At 43.7% G+C, this 27,132-nt stretch overlaps 1 protein-coding gene across 1 annotated transcript in view; it reads right to left on the bottom strand.

The window, feature by feature from the left end:
- Positions 1–346: 346 nt before the first annotated feature.
- Positions 347–27,132, bottom strand: part of TMEM131L (transmembrane 131 like) — a 240,091-nt gene continuing 213,305 nt past the window's right edge. The window contains exons 24-35 of the mRNA XM_075347720.1: positions 26,305–26,454; positions 25,036–25,661; positions 24,372–24,523; positions 23,179–23,306; positions 20,081–20,238; positions 11,377–11,559; positions 9,739–9,817; positions 7,166–7,248; positions 4,660–4,780; positions 2,228–2,316; positions 1,137–1,309; positions 347–772 (exon numbers count right to left, since the gene is read on the bottom strand). Of these exons, the coding sequence (XP_075203835.1) occupies positions 497–772; positions 1,137–1,309; positions 2,228–2,316; positions 4,660–4,780; positions 7,166–7,248; positions 9,739–9,817; positions 11,377–11,559; positions 20,081–20,238; positions 23,179–23,306; positions 24,372–24,523; positions 25,036–25,661; positions 26,305–26,454 (2,218 nt within the window). The 3' untranslated portion in view covers positions 347–496. The remainder of the gene's footprint in view (positions 773–1,136; positions 1,310–2,227; positions 2,317–4,659; positions 4,781–7,165; positions 7,249–9,738; positions 9,818–11,376; positions 11,560–20,080; positions 20,239–23,178; positions 23,307–24,371; positions 24,524–25,035; positions 25,662–26,304; positions 26,455–27,132) is intronic.

Consider the following 27,132-nt stretch of genomic DNA (forward strand, 5'->3'; position numbering starts at 1 on the left):
CATGTTTGAGACCTCTGATATAGACCTTAACCTGGTCTATGTATATTCCTATCGTAGGTGCATCACCATTCCTTGAAAGTTTCCCAAAAGGGCTATTAAAGGATAAGTGTTTGCAAGTTGGTATGGGGGGGAAGGGGGTCTTTGTGGATCCTTAGCTGCCTCCTAATGGAACAAAAAAACTTAACTATGTCCTACCCTCCAAAAGGGAACATGTTGTACAGAGAAGAACTGAAAGTCTACCTGCGTCTCATACATCAGACAATCCCGGCTGGGTTAATTCTACACATTCTTACAATTCTTTGCTATTCTAAAGTCATGTATAAATAAATAAAACATGAAGCTTAAAGTCAGTAAAAAAAGGAAAAAAAGGATTTATTATCCATATAAAAAGTGCCAAAATATTCACCAACATCATATTCTATTCCAACACCTTGCTCATTCTAGTGACCAAAAACAGCAAGTAACACTAATCACATTTCTTCCTCTGGTATCCGGTTCACATGTTCCCACAGTAGCCAGAGTCTCTGGAGACAGGAAAAGTTTGATTTCTGTTAGCAGATGTCCAAATGTCCAGATTCATGTAAGCATGGAAGGGGTTGAACCTAGAAGAGTATTCTTGCTTACACATTATTGAGTGAGTCCCAATGTGCTCAGAATGAGGAGGAGAGCCACTCGCAGGGCAATACCCATCATACGCATCATTCTGTGGGGCCCAGATAGATCCAAATAGTCCTGACATGGGGGATAGACTTCTGGTGCTGGAGAGGTAAGGCTGGAATGTGAAGAATAGTCATGAGAACGTGATAGTTGGTACCAAGAGAAGACATGTCCACTACTAGCAGCTTCATTTGTGTTTCACACAACTACTTCTAAAATAGTGTAAGTTATGAATAAACATTTCACATCTATGACACTTAAAATAATATAATAATATAAAAATTATATACTGTATAGGATCTATAATTAGCACTTTTGAGTGGCCCCATAAGGATCTTTGTTCTGTTTTCATGATGTCTGTATGTTCTTCTGGAACCCTTACACTAAAACCAGCAGACATCCATTTTTTTTTAACTATTTTTTTTTTTAACTTAGCACCTATTAGATTATTCTCAGATTCTTCAAAAACCTTTACTTACAGAATTGCTGACGTAGTTTGTTGGTTCCCAGGAGCTTGGCATTGCAGGACCTGGTGGAGGAGGCGCTGGTGCTGGAGCCGGAGGGTTCAAATTCCAAGTAGACTGACATTGGTCAATGAAAGCTGGATTTTGGACATCAGGACATGAAAAAGTATTGTGAAAGTTCATATTTTCTGCAGAATTAGAAAATACAGTAAACATTAAACATATCACTACTACAACAAGAAAACCAATATCATGCAATGATTAATGGAGTCTAACCAACCAATCCTGGGCAGTAATTCTGGTTTACATATACTGCTCCTGGATATGTTTTTCCTGCTCAGTAACACTGAGAGGCACAGGGTCAGTGTCGCAGCTCCATGCGTAGCACATGCGCCATTGTGAGGAGCAAGCCAAAAGCTCGACTCCCCAGGGGCCAGAGGTCAGACCGCACCATAATTTTATGGCCCACCTTACTGAAATAGTATACAATTATTAGATGGCAGAGGACTACTTAAAATATTACAGTATTAGAAGGCCGCTATTAATAATGAAACTGATCTGAGGGGGTAAAAACTATTTTAATGGTAAATGTAGTACGTTTTATGCCTTTTGATAGTTCAGAAATGCTATTAAACCAGACATCTTTTAGTTTGAGTTCATAAAAACCAAACACTAATATTTCTATTCATTTAAAAGTAAAGACTTTATTGTTTGAATAAAGTAAATGATTGCTTTCAATTATTAAATATAAAATATATAAACCATCCATGGCTTGGTAACTGAAAGACACAGTGCAAGCTTGGTTCAGTTTCCTCCAAAAAGAGGAAGGTTCAGTTTCATTTCCCTATTAATGCTCACTTTTCAATGGAAAGTGCAATGCATACAAATAGTTATTTAAATAAGCAGCTCTGGTTGTAGTCTGGGTGTTTGCATGCAGAAAAGATTGATATGGTATTAAAAGGTTAGATATACAGTATACATATATCTATACATACAAATTTACGCACGTATATACAGTACATCCGCCTAAACAAAACTCACTGTAAAACCAGTTTTATTGTAGTAATCGTGTATCTTTTATTGATGTGATGTAATGTAATCTTTACCTTCAGGGTAGGCATTAAAGTCATTTAGCTCTAAGGAGCCATAAATGCCAGAAAACTGTCCATCACATGCGGAATTCCAATTGATGTAGCTAAAATACATAGAAAAACATATTACATAAACGAGTCCACACTGCCCAGGATGAAATATATAGGACAAGTGAAAAACAGCACAAAAGAGCTTAAAGGGGCATTCCCACCTCCAAGATCCTATCCTAATATGTAGCAGGTGTAATAATAATATTAGCAAATACCTCCAATTGTAAGGGTAGCATAGTTCTCCTAATTCAACATGTACCTCATCCTCAGGGCATTGCAGGACTTTAGATATCATGAGCAACTAACTGTGACTTTATGTGTAGTCATAACCATGGATACCTAAAGGTCCTGCAATGCCCTGAACATGAGGGAAGCAACATAGTGAATCAGAAGAACTATACTACATTTGTAATTTATCATAAGTACACCTACTACACATTAGGACAGGATCTTATAGATTGGAATACCCCTTTAATGGAGCAGCACCACGTATGCAGACATGTGGCTCCATTGAAAGTGTATTTGACTATCGGGGGATGGAATATATGTGAAAGATTTTTTTTTTTTTTGCAGCCTGTGAAATAAACATGCTAATCTTATAATAAAAGGTCCATACAATATCTAATTTCTATTGGTATTGCATATTATGCATATTTTAGGCCTCTAACTTCCTGGATGCCTGTGAAGGCAGAACTACACTATTTAAGGGGTTACACTGATGGGATTGGCAATAACTCTAATCCTGAATGTTGCAATGGGTTGCTAACTGTACGTTGCAATAAGCACCCAGTGCTATTGGCATAGGCTTGTTGAGGATAAAGAATTGAGTATACAAAAATACTTAATTCAGCCATTTCATAGACTCAGTTATATAGTTCAGTAGATGTGAACTAACACACATATTTGTGAATGCTTTTGTTTCTTACTAACATGTATATATGTATATTGCATATTCAGTGTATTTTCTTTAGACACAGTATATACCAGCACATGTAATTGTAAAGATGGCTGCCATTTCCTGTTTGCACCCAAGACAGATGGACAAAAGAAATTCCTGTAGCCTGGACTGACCAATCCAAGGAGGATGTGCAGATCTCTCTACGTCATGAAGCCCTGCCCTGCGATATTTGATTGGACTAAAACATTTGTTTACACCCCCTTACTGCTCAGTTTAGAGTTTTTTCAAATAATAAAGATTACTTGGTCAAGAGCCAGTCATGGAGATAGATGTAACTGACTTGCTGTCCAGTTATTTATTCTCGTGTGCACACATGACAATTTATGATTTGAAACAGCAGCCAGATCCCGAGAGATCCTTTGAGTCTCATCATCATCATCGTCATTTTAACCTTGACAGGCTTAGCTCCTGTTTCCAAGCCAATCAATGGATATCAGGTCCTATTGAGCTAACAACTGACTGTTCACTTGTTAACCCACATTCACGTACTCGAGGAGGTCAGCAGATGCGGTGGAGGAGGATGCGACTCACGACGAAGTTACCTTGCGCTGTCCTGGATAGAGTCGGAGTACTGGAAACAACTGCATCCTCAGCCACAACTCTGCCTCTGAGCACAAGTCGGGGTGGCTCTGCAGGTCGCATGGGCTCTAAGCCTTGCCTAGCCTGGTCCTTTTTTGACCTCGCAAAGGATCTCCCAAATCATGTGATAGTCTGTTCTATCAATTGACAGGGGACATTATCAGAAGATAACAAATGTTACTTCACCTGTCATGGCTGACTTGATATTCGTGAGTTATTTATCCCATACATCATTGCAATTTACATTACTTACTTTGTACAGCATTTTGCATTACTGATCTCATATAGATCGTGAGTTACACCCTGTATTATAATTCTCGTGCTGCATTTATATTTTGCTAATTATTACAACCAGTCAATAAGCCTGTTGACAAACCTATAAGCATTCAGCTTCTGTATCAGCATCTCTCCACGCTGGAAGACAGGGCATCTATTTCAACAATTGCTATACATATGAAGTGTCGTATGTGATACAAATAAATGCGCTGTAAACAAATGTGTCACTAACGCTTTCCTAATTTGTTTCTCTTTTACAGCTATTAAAATCTAACCATTTTTCTACCAATTGTCATCCATTTTGCCTGTTCTTTTACAAAATTAAAAAGTACTCTATCTAAACTTATATTTTCCATTGCCATTTGGAAATCGGATGGAAAATGGAAAACTATTTTACAGTGGATGTCTGCTGCTTTCTATTTGTTTCTGATGAATTCTCATTAATTTGAACGGCCGTTAAGAATAGAACATTGATTAAGTTTAACAGAACAGACACGCGGATGCGTTATAATAAAGAAACAGATGTGCTTTTTCACACAGATGACAAAAAAAAAACAAAAACGGATCTGTGAGTGTATCCTACCTGTTTGGCACCGGTGGTGGATCCTGGGATACACATGGCACTGGGCTCTCAAGATTATAGTTGAGATCATTCGTAAGACAAACGGGCTGTGCAGACCAGACATCATCTTGTGGGTACAAACCTAAATGTACATTGATGCATCACCGTGTTAGATAGTTAAACAGAACAGAATTAAAGGGAATCTGTATAGAGAGAGGCCAGTTATTCTAGCTGAGCGAGCAGGGAGAAGCTGGTGGGGACGTACTAGTCAAATCATTCCTGGCCGTGTGTTCAAATAAGTTTTTCTCTAAAACCCTGCAGCATTGCAGAGTAAAACATACGGTAAATACTTGTAATGCTGAGCTGGTCTCAAACCCATGCTGGATGTGTTTCGGGCTGCATGTGTGTGTGTGAATTGGCAGATTCCCTTTTCTAGAAAATTTCTAGAACGAAGTGTCAATGGCATCCCCAACTTGACAAAGACAGCATCTCCTAAGGATGTGTCAATGATGTTTTAAACAGTCTTACTTATCTATTCCACTGATATCTTGTTTTATTTGAAGAATTTTTAGTTAAGAAAACAAGTGTTTGAGACTGGATTGTCACTGCTATCTAATCTGAAAAAGTCCACACCTACCGTATAAAGGTAATAGAATTTTAAGATCATGTTTTGTTTTGAGCTTTTTAAAGTTATTGAAAATTGTGGTTATACTACAGTGTTTCTCCGATCTGGGCTTTTATCTTGTTTTTTGCTCTGAAGGATGGAATAGGGCTTATTTTCAGAGGATGTCTTATGTTTTTCCATGAACAACAATCCACATTTATTCAAATATAATCATATCCCATTCTGGAACATCAACATAACTCTCCAAACCCCATCCGTAATAAATGTGTGTATGTAGATTACACACAGACACACACACGAAGATACACATGAAGATACACATGAAGACACACACTAAGACACACACGAACACACAGACACCTGTCTCTTGTCCAGCTCTAGCCTCATACAGTCAAGAGACCTTTGGTGACATCATGGTCAAATGACCGTAATGTCACCAAAGAAACCCAAACAGTTTTAACCTTGTAACAAAAACACTAAGGGCCCCATGGAGAATGAGGGCCCTGTGAAACTGCCAGTTTGCTCTCCTTTGCCTCTAATATCTGTCCTGCATACCAGCCTGTCTCCTGTTCAGTTCCTTTAGACTCCTGCAGTTAGGATACCTTTGGTGACATCATGGTCACATGACTGTGAAGTCACTAAAGGTCCTTAAGCAGTGTTAACCCCTGAATAAAAATGCTGGGGCCCCCTAAAAAAAGTGAGGGCCCTGAGAATTTGCCTAGTTTGACTCCACTAAAAGCCAGCAGTCACAAACTAGGGCTTATTTTTGGAGGAAGGCTTATATTTTAAGCATACTCAAAAAATCCTGTAAAATCATGCTAGGGCTCATTTTCGGGGTAAGTCTTAATTTCCGGGAAACACGATCAACTGCATGTCTAAGAATATTTCATGTAATGTAACATTTATTTTACTAAGCGAAAAATAAAAAGATTTGGCACATAGCTGCCTAACAATTTTGTCATTTATTGATAGAACCTTCTCAGCTTGCAAGTTAAATTTATCTGGGGGAAAAAAAAATCTAGAGTATACATGTGGTAGCAGCCTTCAAAAAGGTGTGTGTTCTATATTAACAGCTTACTGTAAGGGATACTTCTCACATAGCGAGATCGCTATCGAGATGGCTGCTGAGTCACGGTTTTTGTGATGCACCAGTGACCTCATTGGCGATCTCGCTGTGTGTGACACTGAGCAGCGATCTGGCCCCCGATGTGAAATCGCTGCTAGTTACATACTGCTCTGGATTTTTTGGACATTGCTCTCCCGCTGTGAAGCACACATCGCTGTGTTTGACTGCGGGAGAGCAATGATCTGAATGTGCAGAGAGCAGGGACCCGGCTTCTGGCAGCCTGCGTTAAGCTGTAACCAAGGTAAATATCGGGTAACCAAGCGAAGCGTTTTGCTTGGTTACCCGATATTTACATTGGTTACTAGCGTATGCCACTCTCAGGCTACCAGTGCCGGCTCCCTGCTCACATAGCCGGAGTACACATCGGGTAAATAAGCAAAGCAGTTTGCTTATTAACCCGATGTGTACTCTTGGCTAGGAGTGCAGGGAGCCAGCGCTAAGTGGTGTGCGCTGGTAACCAAGGTAAATATCGGGTAAGCAAGCGAAGTGCTTTGCTTGGTTACCCGATATTTACCTTAGATACCAAGCTCAGCATCGCTTCCACGAGTCGCTGGGGGCTGGTCACTGGTCGCTAGTGAGATCTGCCTGATTGACAGCTCACCAGCGACCATGTAGCGACGCATCAGCGATCCTGACCAGGTCAGATCGCTGGTGGGATCGCTGGAGCGTCGCTTAAGTGTGACGGTACCCTAAGACCACCTCTTATCTGAACTAATATGGACAAGACCAGCACTCTTTGAAATATATCAGTGTGTAACAAAACTATGGCACTTTACCTTTGTTTTTATCAGCTTCTGGAACTTCAGGAAAAGCTGATGATAAGATGTCAGGGTAGTGAGATAATGAATTTATATCCGAACTGAAAATAAAAAGAAAGAAAGGTACGTTTCCTTGTCATGTAAATTTTGTGGGTTTTCTGCTGCATACTTGTTGATGGATACATTGCTTGACATTGTGCAGGAGATTTTATGACTTCACTGTGAAAAATCTCCACTCTATAATTCGCCAAGAATTGCAGTCAATGTATACAGCATGTCATGTTAGGCCTAGGACACACGGCGAGAAAAACTGTGCGTGTGGAATGCGATAAAAAATTGCATTCCACTCGGACCAGTGTTACTCTATGGGCCCGCTCACGAGCGATTATTTTCTCAGCCCTAAATCGGACAGAGAAAACAGTCGCAGCATGCTGCGGGTGCAATGCGATCCTGTTTCACTCGCACCCATTCAAGTCTATTGGGTGAGAGAAACATCGCACTGCACTCGCGTTACACCGCTGTAATGAGAGTGCAGTGCGAGAATCGCAATAGCCGGAAACGGTGGATATAGGGAGAGAAATCCCTCCCTCTACTCCGCAGCGCCAGACCACCCCTCCGCAGCGTCGGCCCGTCCTCTGCAGCTGTGGTCTGATCACACAATTGGACCACAGTCGCATGACACTCGACTCCCGCTGTGCTGCGAGCATGAGTCGAGTGTCATGCGAGGATATGCAGTAATCCCTGTGTGGCCTCAGCCTTATACTATGGATGTCAGTACATTCTCTACAATTCTTAATATTTATGGCCTGTCATTCATTTCTTGGTTATGACTATGAGAGGTCTATGGTAAATATGTTTCATGGGAGAGCACACTAAAGGAACCCAGCACATACATAGTTGTGCATCAAGCAGCTTTTTCAAGCCACCAAAGGCAAAACTTGAGGATCCTATGCCTCGCTGCAAATCTGCAATTACCCAACTACAGAACTAACACCTAAAATTAGGCTTAATATCAATCTCAACATGAGAAATTCAAAAACTACAAAATATAATTATTGTAACAATATAACATAAAATTCACACATAAAATACTATTACAGTCCATCAGACGTAAAGAGTGGAGTCAATATTACAGAAAGGAAGAAGCCTGGCCTGCAATCTCCCAACAATGTGCCGTGCTCACTATAGTAATATCTATGGCAGGTGACAATACCATGTAGGCTCTCACATACAATGTATATTAACAGCCTGACTACATAACTATTTACATTCACTGGAGATAAATACATCAACTCTGTTGTTAACGTCAAACCGGCTTAAACCCTCAGGTTAATTAATGAAGGCCCCGAATCCTGGAAGAAAAGTTGCCTGGGAGATCTGCACTCGCTGGTATTCACAAGTCTGCAGGCACAGTGCCAATAAAAACAAGTCCTCCAGTCTCACATTACCGGTCTGTAGGAACAAGGGAGGCCTTCATTTGGGAAAACCTGCTAATGGTTTGAATTAGTCCATCTGATTACACTACATATCACCTTACCACAATAAAGCTGGATGTGTGACTGAATAGGGTCATTTTACCCACAGAGCAACACCAGATCGAAGTACGTAAAAGTATTTCTTGTTATATATAATGTTCTATTTTACCATGTGCAGCGTAAATCTCAAAGTTTCAAGAAAGTCATATTTCCCAAAAATATACAATTTATAGCGTAAGGGCCGCTATAGACGCTGCAACATCGCTAGCAATTGCTAGCAATGTTGAGCGTGATAGCACCCGCCACTGTCGTACGGCAGATATGTGGTGATCGCTGCCGTAGCGAACATTATCGCTACGGCAGCGTCACATGCACATACCTGTTCAGCGACGTCGCTGTGACTGCCGAACAATCCCTCCCTCAAGGAGGAGGTGCATTCGGCGTCACCGCAACGTCACTCAGCGGCCGGCCAATAGAAGCGGAGGGGCGGAGATGAGCAGGACGTAACATCCCGCCCACCTCCTTCCTTCCTCATTGCCGGCGGACGCAGGTAAGGTGAGGTTCCTCGTTCCTGCGGTGTCACATAGCGATGTGTGCTGCCGCAGGAACGACGAACAACATCAACCTGCAGCTGCAACGATAATTGGGAATGGACCCCTATGTCACCGAGTAGCGATTTTGAACGTTTTTGCAACTATTCAAAATCGCTCATAAGTGTCACACGTAACGACATCGCTAACGCGGCCGGATGTGCGTCACAAATTCCGTGACCCCAACGACATCGCTTTACGAATGTCAGTGTGTAAAGCGGCCCTTAGGCTAGGTTCACACTAATGCAGGGCACTCCACCAAGCCCATCAGGGCTCCTGTCAGAATCCCAGGATTCCAATGGGAACCAACCAAAGTTTTTGTTAATTTTTAAAAAAAAAAACGAATACTGCCATAACAGAGGTGAGACAGCGTCCGCAGTGACCCCCATTGTCTTCATTAAAGTTCCATCCAAATACTGTTTATTTTTGGGGGGATTCTGATAGAAACCTCAAAGTATTGCTTAGCAGAGAGCAATGCACAAGTTTGAATCTAGCCTAAAACAAAAGTGATCTGCTGAAGACTTACCTTGTGTTACAAATACTGTGAGACAGATTTACTGAAATTGGGTTTTCTGAAGGGAAATTATTCTGTCCTACAGTTTCTCCTAGGGGGACAAACATGATACAGTTAATAATACTTATACTAAGGGTTATTCTCATCTCCAAGATACTATCCCAATATGTAGTAGGAATAATAATAATAATAATAATAATAATAAAAATATTGGCAAATTCCTCCAATTAGAAATGTAGTATAGTTATCCTGATTAGTTATGTGACTTACCTCATGTGCAGGACATCACAATAGCTTAGGTATCAACGGTTATGACCACATGTGGCTGTCAGTTTAGGAGTGGTCATAACCATGGATACCTAAGCTGCATTGCCTGCAGATGAGATAAGCAATATAGCTAATCAGGAGACCTATTCTACATTACTGTATGTAAATCACACTCATCTCCACTCTTGGTACTTTGTAATTGCACATAGCTTTGTCATGAGATCAGTGAGGAGGGCAGACCGTCATTACATGTCTCACACAGGAGGAAGCATGCTCTAAAATATTGTAGGGGTCTGTTCTTTTTCAATTTTATGTTGCTCCCTGTTTAACACTGGTCAAATTCACACAGGGGAGAAAAAAATCACTAACATCACTCTCAAACTGGTGAAAGAAAGGTCCTCTTTAACACTAGAAGTCCCAGAGAGGGGTCATTTAACATTTCTACCTTTGGAACCCAGAGATGGGTCGAATGACCTGAAGGATTTTAGCTAACATCCTATAATCACCGTCTTTTGTTCTGTAATTAAGGCCATTACTGTCGCACCACAGGAGGTTGTTGTTTTCCATTGAGTTTAGCCATTTAGTTTCTAGTTGGTTCTATTTAGTTTATCATCAGTCATTTGACCCTCTTTCGGGACTTCAGGGAGGAGCTCGAAATTTCTGGGACTTCTAGTGTTAAATGACAAGTTAAGAGAGTGCTACAGCCATACTACAGCAGTAGAGATGGGGACTGTTAAGAGCAGAAAGCCCAGGATATTTTACATAAAGTGGCCCCCCTGAGAGTAGTGGTGCAAGGTATTTTATTAGATAGATAGGTTGTTTGCCACTGGAATGAGTTTATTATCATTTGGGAAATCATCAACCAGCAACTTATATCATGTCAGCTTACAAACAGTAATATACATAAGGGTATATGACCATGATCAGGACTTGCTGCGCTTAGAATGCAGCGAGTCCTGACCTGCGGGGCTGCAAGTCTCCTCCGCAGGTGAACGCAGGAGACTGCAGCTGCTTGTACCCATGATCAGGGTTTGGTGCGCTACAGTCTCCTGCTTGTGTTCTCCCTAAGGAGAACGCATGTGATTCCGCAGGCAAACAATTGACATTCTGCGGGCTGGAAAGCCACACCGCAGGTCCGTCTTTGCTGCGGAAACAACAAGCGCAGTGAGCACGGAATTTCTAGGAATCCCATCCACTATGTGTGTACTGTACAACGCAGCGTGTTTAATGCAGCTGAAGCATGCTGCGTCCAAAACGCTGCAAATACTGATTGTGGGCACGCACCCTTTACGGTCAGCAGACTAAATAGCTAGTAACTAGATAAACACATACAAATTTCAAACTTTTCTGGAAATCAGGAGAGAACCTGCTATTAAAACTCACTTGGAGGAAAATATAGGCGATTAGATAGGGTATTTTTTTTATCTCCATCAGAGCTGCTGGTACTGCTCCAGCTTCCCCAGCTGCCTCGGCTGGCCCGTACACTACCACGAGAGCTCCCGCACTCTGAGCTGGAGTCTGAAGAAAACTTGTCTACAGACTTTGTTTTCATTATCTGGTAGCAATCTAAAAATTAAAAGATACTTATTTAAGCATTAGTAATACATAATGTACACATACAAATATTAATTACCATATACTATTATACAAATACTTAAAGGGGTTATCCATGATTGGGGCACAAGTCTGCAATCACGCTATGTGACTGCAGGTTTAGGAATCCTCACAGCGCACAATGTGGTCACCATCAGGATTCTGGCAGGAAATGACTGAGCCCGCATTCATAGGAGATAATAATTTCTGCTATACAATAAAAAAATTAAAAAAAATAAAAATACATACAACACAATAAAAAGTGAAAAAAAAATTGTTTTTTCTTTTCATTTCTTTTTTTTTTTTAAATTCAAGTCACCCCCCTTTGCTCCATTGAAGAACGAAAAAAAAAATCACTACTTAAATAAAAACTATAAATGTTTGGTATATGTGTACTTGTACTGACCTGAAGAATCATACTGCCAGCTCAGTTTTACCTAATAGTGAACATGGTAAACAAAAAACTAAGAAAAAAAACAAATTGTGGAATTGCACTTTTTTGGCAAATTTTTTTCAGCACTTTTTTTTTTTCTCCGTTTTCCAGTACACTATATGGTAAAATGAATGGTTTCATTCAAAAGTACAACTCGTCCCACAAGAAACAAGCCCTCATACGGCAATATTGGAAGGAATAATAAAAATGTTATGGAAGAAGGGGAGGATAAAACAAAAAGAAAAATGCGGAAAATGGCAAGTTCATGAAGGTGTTAATGGTCCTTACTTATGAGATCAGATCTATGAAAAATAATAGGTGAACTTGTGGCCTAACCAGGTCTTAGCTGGCCTCTTCTTCCTGTAACAATCACTCAACTGTGCGTCTCCACAGCTTGTGAGATATATACTGTTAGGATGGATTTTATCTAGTATACCTATATTAGATATTAGATAGATAGACAGACAGAGTACTACAAATCCTTAACAGCATGTAGACCAGCCATTACTAAATGAATATTTTTGTGGCAGCTCAATATGTATAATTTTTATATATATATATATATATTATATATATATATATATATATATATATATATATATATATATATATATAATGAAGGGAATTTTGTTTACTTACCGTAAATTCCTTTTCTTCTAGCTCCTATTGGGAGACCCAGACAATTGGGTGTATAGCTTCTGCCTCCGGAGGCCACACAAAGTATTACACTTTAAAAAGTGTAACCCCCTCCCCTCTGCCTATACACCCTCCCGTGCATCACGGGCCCATCAGTTTTGGTGCCAAAGCAGGAAGGAGGAAACTTATAAATTGGTCTAAGGTAAACTCAATCCGAAGGATGTTCGGAGAACTGAAACCATGAACCAAAGAACAATTCAACATGAACAACATGTGTACACAAAAGAACAACAGCCCGAAGGGAACAGGGGCGGGTGCTGGGTCTCCCAATAGGAGCTAGAAGAAAAGGAATTTACGGTAAGTAAACAAAATTCCCTTCTTCTTTGTCGCTCCATTGGGAGACCCAGACAATTGGGACGTCCAAAAGCAGTCCCTGGGTGGGTAAAAGAATACCTCGATAAAAAGAGCCGTAAAACGGCCCCCTCTTACAGGTAGGCAACCGCCGCCTGAAGGACTCGCCTACCTAGGCTGGCATCTGCCAAAGCATAGGCATGCACCTGATAGTGTTTCGTGAAAGTGTGCAGACTCGACCAGGTAGCCGCCTGACACACCTGCTGAGCCGTAGCCTGGTGCCGCAATGCCCAGGACGCACTTACGGCTCTGGTAGAATGGGCTTTCATCCCTGAAGGAATCGGAAGCCCAGACGAACGGTAGGCTTCAAGAATCGGTTCCTTGATCCACCGAGACAAGGTTGACTTGGAAGCCTGCGACCCCTTACGCTGGCCAGCGACAAGGACAAAGAGCGCATCAGAACGGCGCAGGGGCGCCGTGCGAGAAATATAGAGCCTGAGTGCTCTCACGAGATCTAACAAGTGCAAATCCTTTTCACATTGGTGAACTGGATGAGGGCAAAAGGAAGGTAAGGAGATATCCTGATTGAGATGAAAGGGGGATACCACCTTAGGGAGAAATTCCGGGACCGGACGCAGAACCACCTTATCCTGGTGAAACACCAGGAAGGGGGCTTTGCATGACAGCGCTGCTAGCTCAGACACTCTCCGAAGTGATGTGACTGCCACTAGGAAGACCACCTTCTGCGAAAGGCGTGATAGAGAGACATCCCGCATCGGTTCGAAAGGTGGTTTCTGAAGAGCCGTTAGCACCCTGTTAAGATCCCAGGGTTCTAGCGGACGCTTGTAAGGTGGGACTATGTGGCAAACCCCCTGCAGGAACGTGCGGACCTGCGGAAGCCTGGCTAGACGCTTTTGAAAAAACACAGAAAGTCGGCGCTTGTCCCTTGAGAGAGCCAAGAGACAAACCCTTGTCCATTCCGGATTGAAGGAAAGACAGAAAAGTGGGCAAGGCAAACGGCCAGGGAGTAAAACCCTGATCAGAGCACCAGGATAAGAAGATCCTCCACGTCCTGTGGTAGATCTTGGCGGACGTTGGTTTCCTGGCCTGTCTCATAGTGGAAATGACCTCTTGAGATAACCCTGAAGACGCTAGGATCCAGGACTCGATGGCCACACAGTCAGGTTGAGGGCCGCAGAATTCAGATGGAAAAATGGTCCTTGAGACAGCAAGTCTGGTCGGTCTGGTAGTGCCCACGGTTGACCCACCGTGAGATGCCACAGATCCGGGTACCACGACCTCCTCGGCCAGTCTGGGGCGATGAGGATGGCGCGGCGGCAGTCGGACCTGATCTTGCGTAACACTCTAGGCAGCAGTGCCAGAGGAGGAAATACATAAGGCAGTCGAAACTGCGACCAATCCTGAACCAATGCGTCTGCCGCCAGAGCTCTGTGATCTTGAGACCGTGCCATGAATGCCGGGACTTTGTTGTTGTGCCGAGACGCCATTAGGTCGACGTCCGGCGTTCCCCAGTGGCAACAGATCTCTTGAAACACGTCCGGGTGAAGAGACCATTCCCCTGCGTCCATGCCCTGGCGACTGAGTAAGTCTGCTTCCCAGTTTTCTACGCCCGGGATGTGAACTGCGGAGATGGTGGAGGCTGTGGCTTCCGCCCACAGCAGAATCCGCCGAACTTCTTGGAAGGCTTGACGACTGCGTGTGCCGCCTTGGTGGTTGATGTACGCAACCGCCGTGGCGTTGTCCGACTGAATTCGGATCTACCTGCCCTCCAGCCACAGCTGGAACGCCTTTAGGGCTAGATACACTGCCCTTATCTCCAGAACATTGATCTGAAGGGAGGACTCTGTCGGAGTCCAGGCTCCCTGAGCCCTGTGGTGGAGGAAGACCGCTCCCCACCCTGACAGACTCGCGTCCGTCGTGACCACAGCCCAGGATGGGGGCAGGAAGGATTTTCCCTTCAACAAAGAAGTGGGAAGAAGCCACCACTGAAGAGACTCCTGTCCCATTTGCGGAGAATGTCCCATTGAAGTGGACGCAGATGAAACTGCGCAAAGGGAACTGCCTCCATTGCTGCCACCATCTTCCCTAGGAAGTGCATGAGGCGCCTCAAGGGGTGTGACTGGGCTCGAAGGAGAGATTGCACCCCTGTCTGTAGTGAACGCTGCTTGTCCAGCGGTAGCTTCACTATCGCTGAGAGAGTATGAAACTCCATCCCGAGGTAAGTTAGCGATTGGGTCGGTGTCAATTTTGACTTTGGGAAATTGATGATCCACCCGAACCTCTGGAGAGTCTTCAGAGCAGTGTTCAGGCTGTGTTGGCATCCCACCCGGGAGGGTGCCTTGACTAGAAGATCGTCTAAGTAAGGGATCACCGAGTGTCCCTGAGAGTGTAGGACCGCCACCACTGTTGCCATGACCTTGGTGAAGACCCGTGGGGCTGTCGCCAGGCCGAAAGGCAGTGCCACGAACTGAAGGTGTTCGTCTCAGATGGCGAAACGCAGGAAGCGCTGATGCTCTGGTGCAATCGGCACGTGGAGATAAGCATCCCTGATGTCGATTGATGCTAGGAAATCTCCTTGGGACATCGAGGCGATGACGGAGCGGAGAGATTCCATCCGGAACCGTCTGGTTTTCACGTGTCTGTTGAGCAGTTTGAGGTCCAGAACGGGACGGAATGATCCGTCCTTTTTTGGCACCACGAACAAGTTTGAGTAAAAACCGCGGCCACATTCTTGAAGGGGAACGGGGATCACCACTCCTTCTGCCTTCAGAGTGTCCACCACCTGAAAAAGTGCATCGGCTCGCTCGGGAGGCGGAGATGTTCTGAAGAAACGAGTCGGAGGACGAGAGCTGAGCTCTATCCTGTAACCGTGAGACAGAATGTCTCTCACCCATCGGTCTTGGACATGTGGCCACCAGGCGTCGCAAAAGCGGGAGAGCCTGCCACCGACCGAGGATGCGGTTTGGGGAGGCCGAAAGTCATGAGGAGGCCGCCTTGGGGGCGGTTCCTCCGGCGGTCTTTTTAGGACGTGACTTAGACCGCCATGAATCAGAGTTCCTCTGGCCCTTCTGTGGCCTGTTGGACGTGGATAAATGGGACCTGTCTGAGGGCCGAAAGGACCGAAACCTCTGTTGTATCTTTCGTTGCTGAGGTCTGTTTGGTTTGGACTGGGGTAAGGACGAGTCCTTTCCCTTGGATTGTTTAATAATTTCATCCAATTGCTCGCCAAACAAACGGTCGCCAGAAAATGGCAAACCGGTTAAGAACTTCTTGGAAGCAGAGTCTGCCTTCCATTCGCGTAGCCAGATGGCCCTGCGGACTGCCACCGAATTGGCGGATGCTACCGCTGTACGGCTCGCAGAGTCCAGGACGGCGTTCATGGCGTAGGACGAAAACGCCGACGCCTGAGAAGTCAAAGACACAACCTGCGGAGTAGAGGCACGTGTGACTGCATTAATCTCAGACAGACAAGCTGAGATAGCTTGGAGTGCCCACACGGCTGCGAATGCCGGAGCAAACGACGCGCCTATGGCTTCATAGATGGATTTCATCAGGAGCTCTATTTGCCTGTCAGTGGCATCCTTGAGCGATGAACCATCTGCCACTGCTACTATGGATCTAGCCGCCAGTCTAGAGACTGGAGGATCCACCTTGGGACACTGAGCCCAACCCTTAACTACGTCAGGGGGGAAGGGGTAACGTGTGTCATTAAGGCGCTTAGTAAAGCGCTTGTCCGGAAATGCTCGGTGCTTCTGGACCGCATCTCTGAAGTTGGAGTGATCGAAAAACGCACTCCGTGTACGTTTGGGAAACCTAAACTGGTGTTTCTCCTGCTGTGAAGCCGACTCCTCTATCGGTGGAGTTGGAGAAGAAAGTTCTAGCACCTGGTTGATGGACGCTATAAGGTCATTTACTATTGCGTCTCCTTCAGGTGTCTCAAGATTGAGGGCAACGTCAGGATCAGAGCCCTGATCTGCGACCTCCGCTTCATCCTCCAGAGAGTCCTCATGCTGAGACCCTGAGCAGTGTGATGAAGTCGATGGAAGTTCCCAGCGAGCCCGCTTAGCCGGTCTGGGACTGCGGTCCGTGTCGGAGTCCTCACCGTGGGACCTAGCACTTTGCTGCGCCGACCGAGGGGGGCCTGGGGGCAATGATTCAACAGTGCCTGGGGCCTGTGTTACCGGTCTGGACTGCAAGGCTTCTAGTATCTTAGCAGACCATCTGTCCATAGACTGAGCCATGGATTGTGAAAGTGACTCAGAAAGTTTCTCAGCCAACACTGCAAACTCTGTCCCTGCCACCTGGACAGTGGAAGCCGGTGGTTCTACCTGAGCCGAGGGTCCCACCAGTGCCTGAGGCTCCGGCTGAGTGAGTGCCACAGGGGCCGAGCATTGCACACAATGAGGGTAGGTGGAACCTGCAGGTAACATAGCCGCACAAGAGGTACAGGTTGCAAATTAAGCCTGTGCCTTGGCACCCTTGCTTTTTGCGGACGACATGCTGTTGTCTCCTCTTAGAGCAATCAGTGAGGGTATATAGCCAAAAGCAAATAATGCGGCCGAACAGAGCAAATGTATACAATATATAGATATATATATACACTTCAGCACCCGGGGGGGCCAGCACCTGGTAACCGGTGCGGCTTACCGACCGCCCAAAGCGGTTGTGTGTCCACCAGATTCCCTGCCTGGGCCTCCCAGAGCTGTGGCGCTCGTTCTGAAGTTCTCCACCGGCAGAAGTGATTATAACAATGGCTGCCAACGTTCTCAGAGGAGGAGGGAGCCGTGGGTGTGACTCAAAGTGCGGGAATCTGGTGCCCCACAGTGCTCAGTGAGGGGGGAGGAGGATACCTAAGTATGCTCCAGCCCTCACCGCTGACGTCCAGTCTAGCGTCCCGCCCTTACCCCTGACTGGCAGGCCCGGGGGCGGGAGTATATGGTACTAGGCCGCAGAAGCCGGGGACTAAATTTAGTAACGCGGCCGGCAAACAGGCGCGGTCGGCGCGGTAGTCCTGGCGACACAAAAAACACAGCAGCCGCTGCAGCGTCTGTTACACAGGCGCTCTATGCGCTGTCCCCAAGGGGACACAGAGTACCTCTGAGAAGCAGGGCCTGTCCCTGATGATACCCGGTCTCCTGTCCGTCAGATTCCCCCAGGGGCTGCGGAGGGAGCCCGGTCCCAGTGCATGGTGACCGGTTAGGATCCCACTTCTCCCAGAGCCTCTAAGGGATGGGAAAGGAAAACGGCATGTGTCTCCAGCCTTTGTACCCGCAATGGGTACCTCAACCTTAACAGCACCGCCGACAATAGTGGGGTGAGAAGGGAGCATGCCGGGAGCCCTATTAGGGGCCCTCTTTTCTTCAATCCGATAAAGTCAGCAGCTGCTGCTGACTAAAATGTGGAGCTTGCGTGAATGTGTGCCTCCTGCAACACAAAGCAAAAAACTGATGGGCCCGTGATGCACGGGAGGGTGTATAGGCAGAGGGGAGGGGTTACACTTTTTAAAGTGTAATACTTTGTGTGGCCTCCGGAGGCAGAAGCTATACACCCAATTGTCTGGGTCTCCCAATGGAGCGACACAGAAATATATATATAATATATATAATATATATATATAATATATATATATATAATATATATATATAATATATATATATATATAATATATATATATATATATATATATATATATATATATATATATATATATATATATATATATTATATATAAAATAAATATTTTTTTTTTTTGGCGGGGGGTTGAGGAGAATGATGGTTCAAGAAAATTAAATGATTGGAGACCTTTCTTCGCTTAAGGCTAGTTTCACACTTGCGTTCAGCGCATTCCGTCACTATGGAGAATAGCGCAGTCCGTTAACGGACTGCGCTATTCTCCATAGAGTTGTATAGACGACGCACTGTAATGCAAGTGTCTGCGTTGCATCCGCTGGACGACGCAGCGTCGTTATTTTGACGCTGCGTCGGGTGGATGGAACACTGCAAGTAGCGTTTTTCTGCACTTGGCGGAGTGTCAAAAAAACGCAACCTGCAGGAATCCGTCAGGCGTCCGTTTTTATAATGGACACCTATGGTGGCGGATTCCGTTAGAATGCGTCATTTGACGGATTCCGTTAATGCAGCTGTCTTTACACAACTGCGCATGCTCAGATGTGTAAAGTCAAGGATAAAAAAAACTACAACGGATTGCGTTATTTTGTACGATCTGTAGCATGCGTTGTGCCACTACATGCAACGCATCCGTTGCATGCGTCACACAACGCAATGCTACGGATCCCGTCCAACGCAAGTGTGAAACTAGCCTTAACATCAGGATTCAGACATCATTTTTGCTTAAAAGCAGAAACAGTCCTCAGGTGTGCATCATACATATTTAAAGGGAACCTGTCACCACTTTTTTGGCATATATGCTGCGGCCACCGCCACCGGGCTCTTATATGCAGCATTCTAACATGCTGTATATAAGAGCCCAGGCCGCTGTGAGAACATAAACACTTTATAATACTTACTTAACGGTCGTGCGGTGAGCCATATGGGCGACTCCGTTCTCTGGTGCCGCCTCTTTCGGCCATCTTCGTCCTCTTTCTGAAGCCTGTGTGCATGACGCGTCTACTTCATACACACTAGCCAATCCCGCGCATGCGCACTGCAACACTTTGATCTGTCCTGCTCAAGGCAGATCAAAGTGCGCCTGCTCAGGACCTGAATGCCGGCGAGTGTGGAGGATGACGGATGAGTCATGCAACGCGGCTAGAGAAGGAGGAGAACGAAGATGGCCGAAAGAGGCGGCGCCGGCACTGGAGAACTGAGACACCCATATGGCCCACCGCACAACCGTTAGGCAAGTATTATAAAGTGATTTTTATGTTCTCACAGTGGCCTGGTCTCTTATATACAGCATGTTAGAATGCTGTATATAAGAGCTCGGTGGTGGTGGCCGCAGCTTATACGCCAATATAGTGGTGTCAGGTTCCCTTTAATGAAAGCAAAACTACAAAAAGCAGTGAACTACCCAAGCATGAACATTCACGTTACCTGTATCTCCTCGTGAAGGCATTCTACTAGATCTCTGTTCCCCTCTGCAGACATCTCCATTCGTCAAGGCGCTCCATATTTTCCCCCTGCTTGATGCTCTTAATTCTAGCCGATCTGCCTCTTGATAATTGTGTTTCATTCCATTCTGTTCAGTAACCCTGTGTTGAAGTGGAGATAAAAATGAGCTCTTTACAGTGGAAGTTAAAGGTACATACAAAAAGCTACACATGTATATGTTCCAAAGCTGCAAACTATTCACATCTACTGTAATTTATTAAAAAGACATTCAGTGCAGAATCTGCATTACGAAAAAAAAAAAAAAATCCCAAAACATCCAGCACATGTACGAAAATTCTATAGGTAGACACAATGTAAAAGAATGCATTCATATACAGAGTATCACAAAAGTTAGTACACCCCTAACATTTTTGAAAATATTTTGTTATTGAGACTTTGGGCACAATTTGGCCATTTTCACTTAGGGGTGTACTCACTTTTGTGATATACTGTATGTATGCTTTATTATATACAGTCCGGAGAGCAGTGTTCTAGCTAATGTTTGCTCTCAGAAATGTGTGTAATCCCTTGTGAGCAGTAAGTCCTGTAACTTCCTTTTTATTTAACTGATCCGTAAGTATTTTTTTTTACATGATAGACCACAAAGAATTTTTGTATTTATGCTCTTCGGAGTACAACATTTCCTGCCATGGGTTAGAGAAAATGAGGAACTGGAGAATATTCTGACTCCTGTACTGCAAAACAAAGTCTTCTTAAAAATAAAGCAATTTGCAAATTATATTTTCACAAATACAAAAAAAAAATAAAAAAAAAAATACACAAAATAAAACAAATTGAAACGAAAAACAAAAACTTTACGATGAGTTAGAGGTTTTCCACTACTAATTTTACCCCTTCTCCCATGACCTAACTCTTTGTAATAATCATTTTCTTAATATACTTTTATTACTTGCCCTGCTTCTGTAAGCCTATGTCTTTGAGGCTGCTTTATTACTATGTTGTGGTGCAGTTATTGCTACTTCCAATCAGGGGACTGGAATCTGCCGCACTGAATAGCGCAATATAAAGGACTGGCACATGACTTATTCCTTCCAAAGATGATACTAAAGACCAGGGGGCTATACTGTGAGTGGAAGAAAAGCGATTCCGGCAGCTAAATAGGAAAGGGTTCTTTAAAGTTAGAGCAGTCAGACTGTGGAATGCCGACCACAAGAGGTAGTAATGGCAGATACTATAACAGCTTTTAAAAAAGGGCTGGATGATTTCCTCAGTACACACAACATTGTTGGTTATAAGTAACTTAGTGACAAAATGTAGAATTAGTGGAGGAAGGTTGAACTAGATGGACCTAGGTCTTTTCTCAACCTATGTAACATCACGGGTGGGGCTACCTCTCAATGAGTGACAGCATGCTCAGATCAGACCTCACTCTCCTCTCTGCCTCCATCCTGCCAATGATTTGAAGTGCAGTCCCTTCAACTGATAAGCGCTGCAATATGTAGCTTGTCATTAGATAGTATGTCCCAGGGTTTGACAGCAGAAGGCACGGCACTTCAAAGCTTCAGTAAGATTGAGGCAGAGGACTGGGAACCTGATTTGAGCTCAGTCATTGTGCAGACTGACTGAAGCTTAGCAGTGCCGTGCCTTCTGCTGTCAAAACCTGTGATATACTTTCTAATGATCAGCACATCGCAGCACTTATCAGCTGAAGGCACGGCACTTCAAAGCTTCGGCAGGATGGATGGAGAGAGGAGAGTGAGGTCTGATCTGAGCATCCGTGCCCAGACTGCTGTCACTCACTACGAGGCAGCCCCATCCCCTCTGATGATCTCAGTACGTCCGATTCCGGACCCTAGATTGGAAGTAGCCTTACTGCATCACAACATAGTAATAAAGCAGCAACAGTGACCTAGGGTTATAGGAGCAGAGCAGGTAATAAAAGTATATTAGGAATTTGATTATTAGGAAGAGTTAGGTCATATGAGAAGGGGTTAAATTAGTAGTAGGAAACCTCTTTACTAGAGATGAGCGTACCTGAAAAGTAAAGTTCAGTGTTTGTACGAACACGGACTTTATACACACACACACACACTCTCACACACACACACTCTCACACACACACACTCTCACACACACACACACTCTCACACACACACACACTCTCACACACACACACACTCTCACACACACACACTCTCACACACACACACTCTCACACACACACACTCTCACACACACACTCTCACACACACACTCTCACACACACACTCTCACACACTCTCACACACACTCACACACACTCACACACACTCACACACACTCTCACACACTCTCACACACTCTCACACACTCTCACACACTCTCACACACTCTCACACACTCTCACACACTCTCACACACTCTCACACACTCTCACACACTCTCACACACTCTCACACACTCTCACACACTCTCACACACTCTCACACACTCTCACACACTCTCACACACTCTCACACACTCTCACACACTCTCACACACTCTCACACACTCACACACTCACACACTCACACACTCACACACACTCACACACTCACACACTCACACACTCACACACTCACACACTCACACACTCACACACTCACACACTCACACACTCACACTGGGGGTAACAGGAGCTGTATCGGATGTAGAGTGCAGCAAGAAAAAATAAAAAGGAAACCCCCTGCTAACCCTCCCTTGGAAGTGCCGGAAGTGTTCTGTTCATGGCAGGCTACATGTGGGACTGCCCAATTAGTGACTTCCGTTAGGGTTCAGGTCAAGTTTGGTGGGTTCCAAACCAAACTTTTTCTACAGTCCGACTGAACCGAATTTCAACGGGTCTGCTCATCTCTAATCTTTAACCATTATGCAAAAAGAAACACTTTAAATGCCCTGCATATGTACATGCCTTTGGTTAAAATAGTTATATGGTAGTTTGGTATTGAAATAAAAAGTATTTCTAAAACATAGCCCCAAAGTCATTTTTACTACGCCCTTAAAAGTAGGAAGTGAAAGCAATGGTGGCTGGCGTGTATCTACAGAACAGCTGCAGCAGGCACCTTGCAGGGAAGACGCTGTTCTTTTTCTTATTTTTCCTGGCACAGGTTCTGTTTTTATTCCAATGTAAATTTGGAAATATTCCGTCTCTTTTTTCCACTGGACTCTTTTTCCGAAATGGCTCTTCATGCTAAAGAGAAAAAACACAATATATAAGGAACAGTCACAAGATTGTGGGAATGGGCAAAGGACATTCCTTCTCAAATGTAAACGGTTTGTTACACAGCAGCTGTAGAGAATAAACAATCCATACAATCCAGTTTTACAAGTAGATGGGATCAGCTCTAATGATTGCTCGTTCTAAAAGTAAAACAAACACAACACCTTTAGGGTACATAGCTCTAGTGTGGGGCAGGCGCGGAGCTAAAAAACAGCCTGTTACGTGCAGGAATAATACACAGCTCTCTGGACACTAAATACACTCTGGCTTCATAATGAGCAGAACTGTACCAGCGTAGTATTACCCAGGATTAATGTCACTTTTATCTTCCCATCACTGTCTCTATGTGGTGCTATAAAAAAAAAAAATTGGAATAAAAATTCCAAATCCCACTAACAGGTATAGATACAATTGGACATGTTTTTATAGTTTTACTGCTTTGTCTGTACAAATTCTAGACACGGATAATACAAACAGAATCGTTGTAGTGTGAAAATACGGCTCTTACATGTTTAAACTCCTTGAACTTCATTCTGGTGTTTGTGAAGCTGATATTTCATATTAGTTACTTTAATTATCTGTAGTTTCTTGTAGCACATACAAGGAGTAATATTAAATATAATATACAACAGTCACTAGGCTGCCATCTGCAGACTCAACATGGTACTGCAAAACATATTACTGTAGTAAAAGTGCATAGCAGAGCAGCCCCAAAGCTACTTAAAGGGAACCTGTCACCACTTTTTTTTTTTTTCTCTGGATGTTTGCTGGGATGAATCATGTTCTCAGATGAAGTTATAAAAGAGCTTCCCTCGAATCAACATTGATCACGTTTCCACACTGGACACTACACAGATCCTCAATATTCTGAAGGACGCAGTGAGGAGCATGAATACAGTGATCAAGCATATAAGCTGCAGCTTAATGCAATATTTATAGGGCTGATGGAAACTATTTTCCATATCTCAGATTATACGTTGGACATTGGGCTCACTTCTGTACAACAAATCTCAAAATGTAATCATTGGAATGCACCTTTGTTGCAGTCAGGTCCACTCTACCACAGGCCTTCTCCTCTCTGGCTATGTACTGGGTACTTTTTTCTGCCAAAATATCTTTTTCCACAGTCTTTTTAGAGGCAACAATGTTAGCCTTGAGTGCTGGTGGGGAAGCTCGAAGAGTATTCCCTGGAAATACATAAACTGAATGAGAACAACACAAAATGGTTCAAACAAATCAGGATAAATTAGTATAATTATATGTTGGCAAAAACAAAGAGATTGACCCTAAATAGGTCAGCAGGATGACAGGTAGTCCCACAAAGGATTTTTACCTTCATTGCCCTCCTTATGTGATCATCAGCACTCCGGTGTGCAGGCCACCCTATATTCCTTTCCTAGACTATGAGATTATGACGGCATTTAGTGTTTACACCCGTGGTCACAGCTAACCTTAAAGCTGGCCATACACATTAGATACAAAACAGTCAAACTTGTCAATTTCAGTAAGACCAGCCGGCCATCTAATATTCATGGGGGCCGCACACCACTGCCTGATGGCAGATATTGGACATAAAGCAGCTATAAGATCTGTTCCCCACTTCAGACCGCCCCTACACATGACACAATGAAGAATATTACATGATGACAAGATATCTCGACAAGTCCCAAAGGAGAACAAGAACAAAAATGCTATTTACCCTCCACTTTTCTGAGAGCAGGTAGCGCTTCAGCCTGCTGCTGCAGCAGATTACTGGACATGCCATCTTCTGGTACCTTTCCGGGTCCTGATACACCACAACAGTTCTGCTGCTTGGACTCAGACAATGTATCTGAGGAGGTTCTGAAGTCCGTTTCCATAGGAAACATACAAATTATCGGCTCCTCCTTCAAAGTGCTTTCGTTTATAGTCCTTTGTGAGAGAAGTGCGGCTTGCAGTGCAGATTCTTTTGTACCCAGAACAACATCTGGGTTCGCCAAGTGATTTTGGTTACCCGTATCGATGTGGTCCACAGAATTAAAGTCTGTCCACCTCTCTGCTAGAGTCTCACTACAGACAGAGTCGTCCGGAGAGGGAGGCTGCATGTCACCAATCAGCTGATGGTTTGGATCACAAGCTTGTGCATTGCTGGACGCACTACTTGGCTTCTGCTTTATGCTGTAATACACAGAGCACTTGTGCTTCTTCTGGGACTGGCTGTATATGGCCGGTACCCTCTTAGATGCATTCTGGCTTCGGATTGGTGGTGCGGCAACAGCTAAGTAGCCCTTTCCTTTACCTTTATCTGGTGGACTGGAAGAGTCTGTAAAACTTTTACAGCTGCTCCTGCAAGGTGATAATTTAACACAAATGTATTAAAAGAGACATCCAGGGTTTATACACTGTATACAATATTCTGTAGATTATGCTGGGTCATTTCATTCAGTGTGCACAAAAATTACTGTGTCAGCATTAGGGCAGCTCTAAAATCCTGGAGTATGTTCAATGAGACATAGACTGACTGCTGAAAAATCATTCGAAGGTTTACAAAATACATGTAATGGGTTGGGAAAAGGAGCAAATTTTACACACATTTCACCCTTTGCATCTGACATCTGAAATCCGTAGGGCAGATTGAGTTTCCCCAGTGGATATTCTTTGCAGCACGTGGGAACGTCTTCAAATGTCTTTCAATAGTAATGGTAATACATTGCAGATTTCTGCAAGTAGCCCCACAGCGGAGAAACTGCTGCTTATGTGCATGGCTTTACAGATATGACCCTCACTGACAATGTCAACAGCCACTGCCAGGAAGTTGTGAACTATAAAATTATTACATTTCAGCCAGAGCCAGCAATCTCGGTTTTTAGCCAGGAGAAAAGTATAAACCGCGCTAACCAGGAACGAGATAACAAATGAGGATTCGTTAGAAGTCTATTTTACAAGCCGATATCCTAGTTTTATAGACCATAATGGTTTACAGGCTTACCTGTATGATTCAGAGGTGAGTGTATCCACTGGGCTAGAGGTGAGCGGAGAGGACGAGCTGGAGCAGTTTCTATGTCGTAACTTTAAAAAATCCGTGAAAATATACTGGGCTTGCTGGACGGCAATCAGAACGACACCAAAGAGTGACAGGCTGTAAAAGAGAACGGTGATCATTTACTACAAGTTCAAAGGCACAATAAATGAAGGAAGGTCGGTGTTGAGGAGTGGGCATAACAAAGAAAACGAATTCTGAGCAGTGTCACTTTATGTGGTAATAACTCTGCAATTTTTTGGTTTGGTTGCAAGGTTTTCATGACACATTGTATTTATTTATGAAAACATCTAAAATGTGAAAAATTTGCAATTTTTGAACTTTGAATTGATATACCTTCAAAACAAAATAGTCATACTGTACAAAATATCTACCATTTACAACGTCTACTTTATGTCTGCACCATTTTTTAGACAATTTTTGTTGTTTTTGTTAGGGCTAAAAGTTTAGCAGTAAATTTTCATTGTTCCAATGAAAATTTACAGATCCTAGTTTTTTAGGAGCCACTTCATTTTATAATTCACTTTTAAGGTCCTATAGTTCAGGAAAAAAAGAAAACAAAATACCCCATTGTAAAACAGAACAGAATTGAATTCAAAACTGCATTCAGGTAGTTTGTTAACCCTTCAGGTGCTTCACATGGATAATAGCAATGAGGGAGAAAAGAATGAAAATTTAAGCATTTTCCCTAAAATATTGCTTTAGCACTACATTTTCATTTTCACAAGGATAACAGGAGAAACTGGAACACCCAAATGGTTGTGAAATTTCTCCTGA

The sequence above is a fragment of the Anomaloglossus baeobatrachus genome, chromosome 1, assembly GCF_048569485.1.
Source record: "Anomaloglossus baeobatrachus isolate aAnoBae1 chromosome 1, aAnoBae1.hap1, whole genome shotgun sequence".
Classification (NCBI taxonomy): Eukaryota; Metazoa; Chordata; class Amphibia; order Anura; family Aromobatidae; genus Anomaloglossus; species Anomaloglossus baeobatrachus.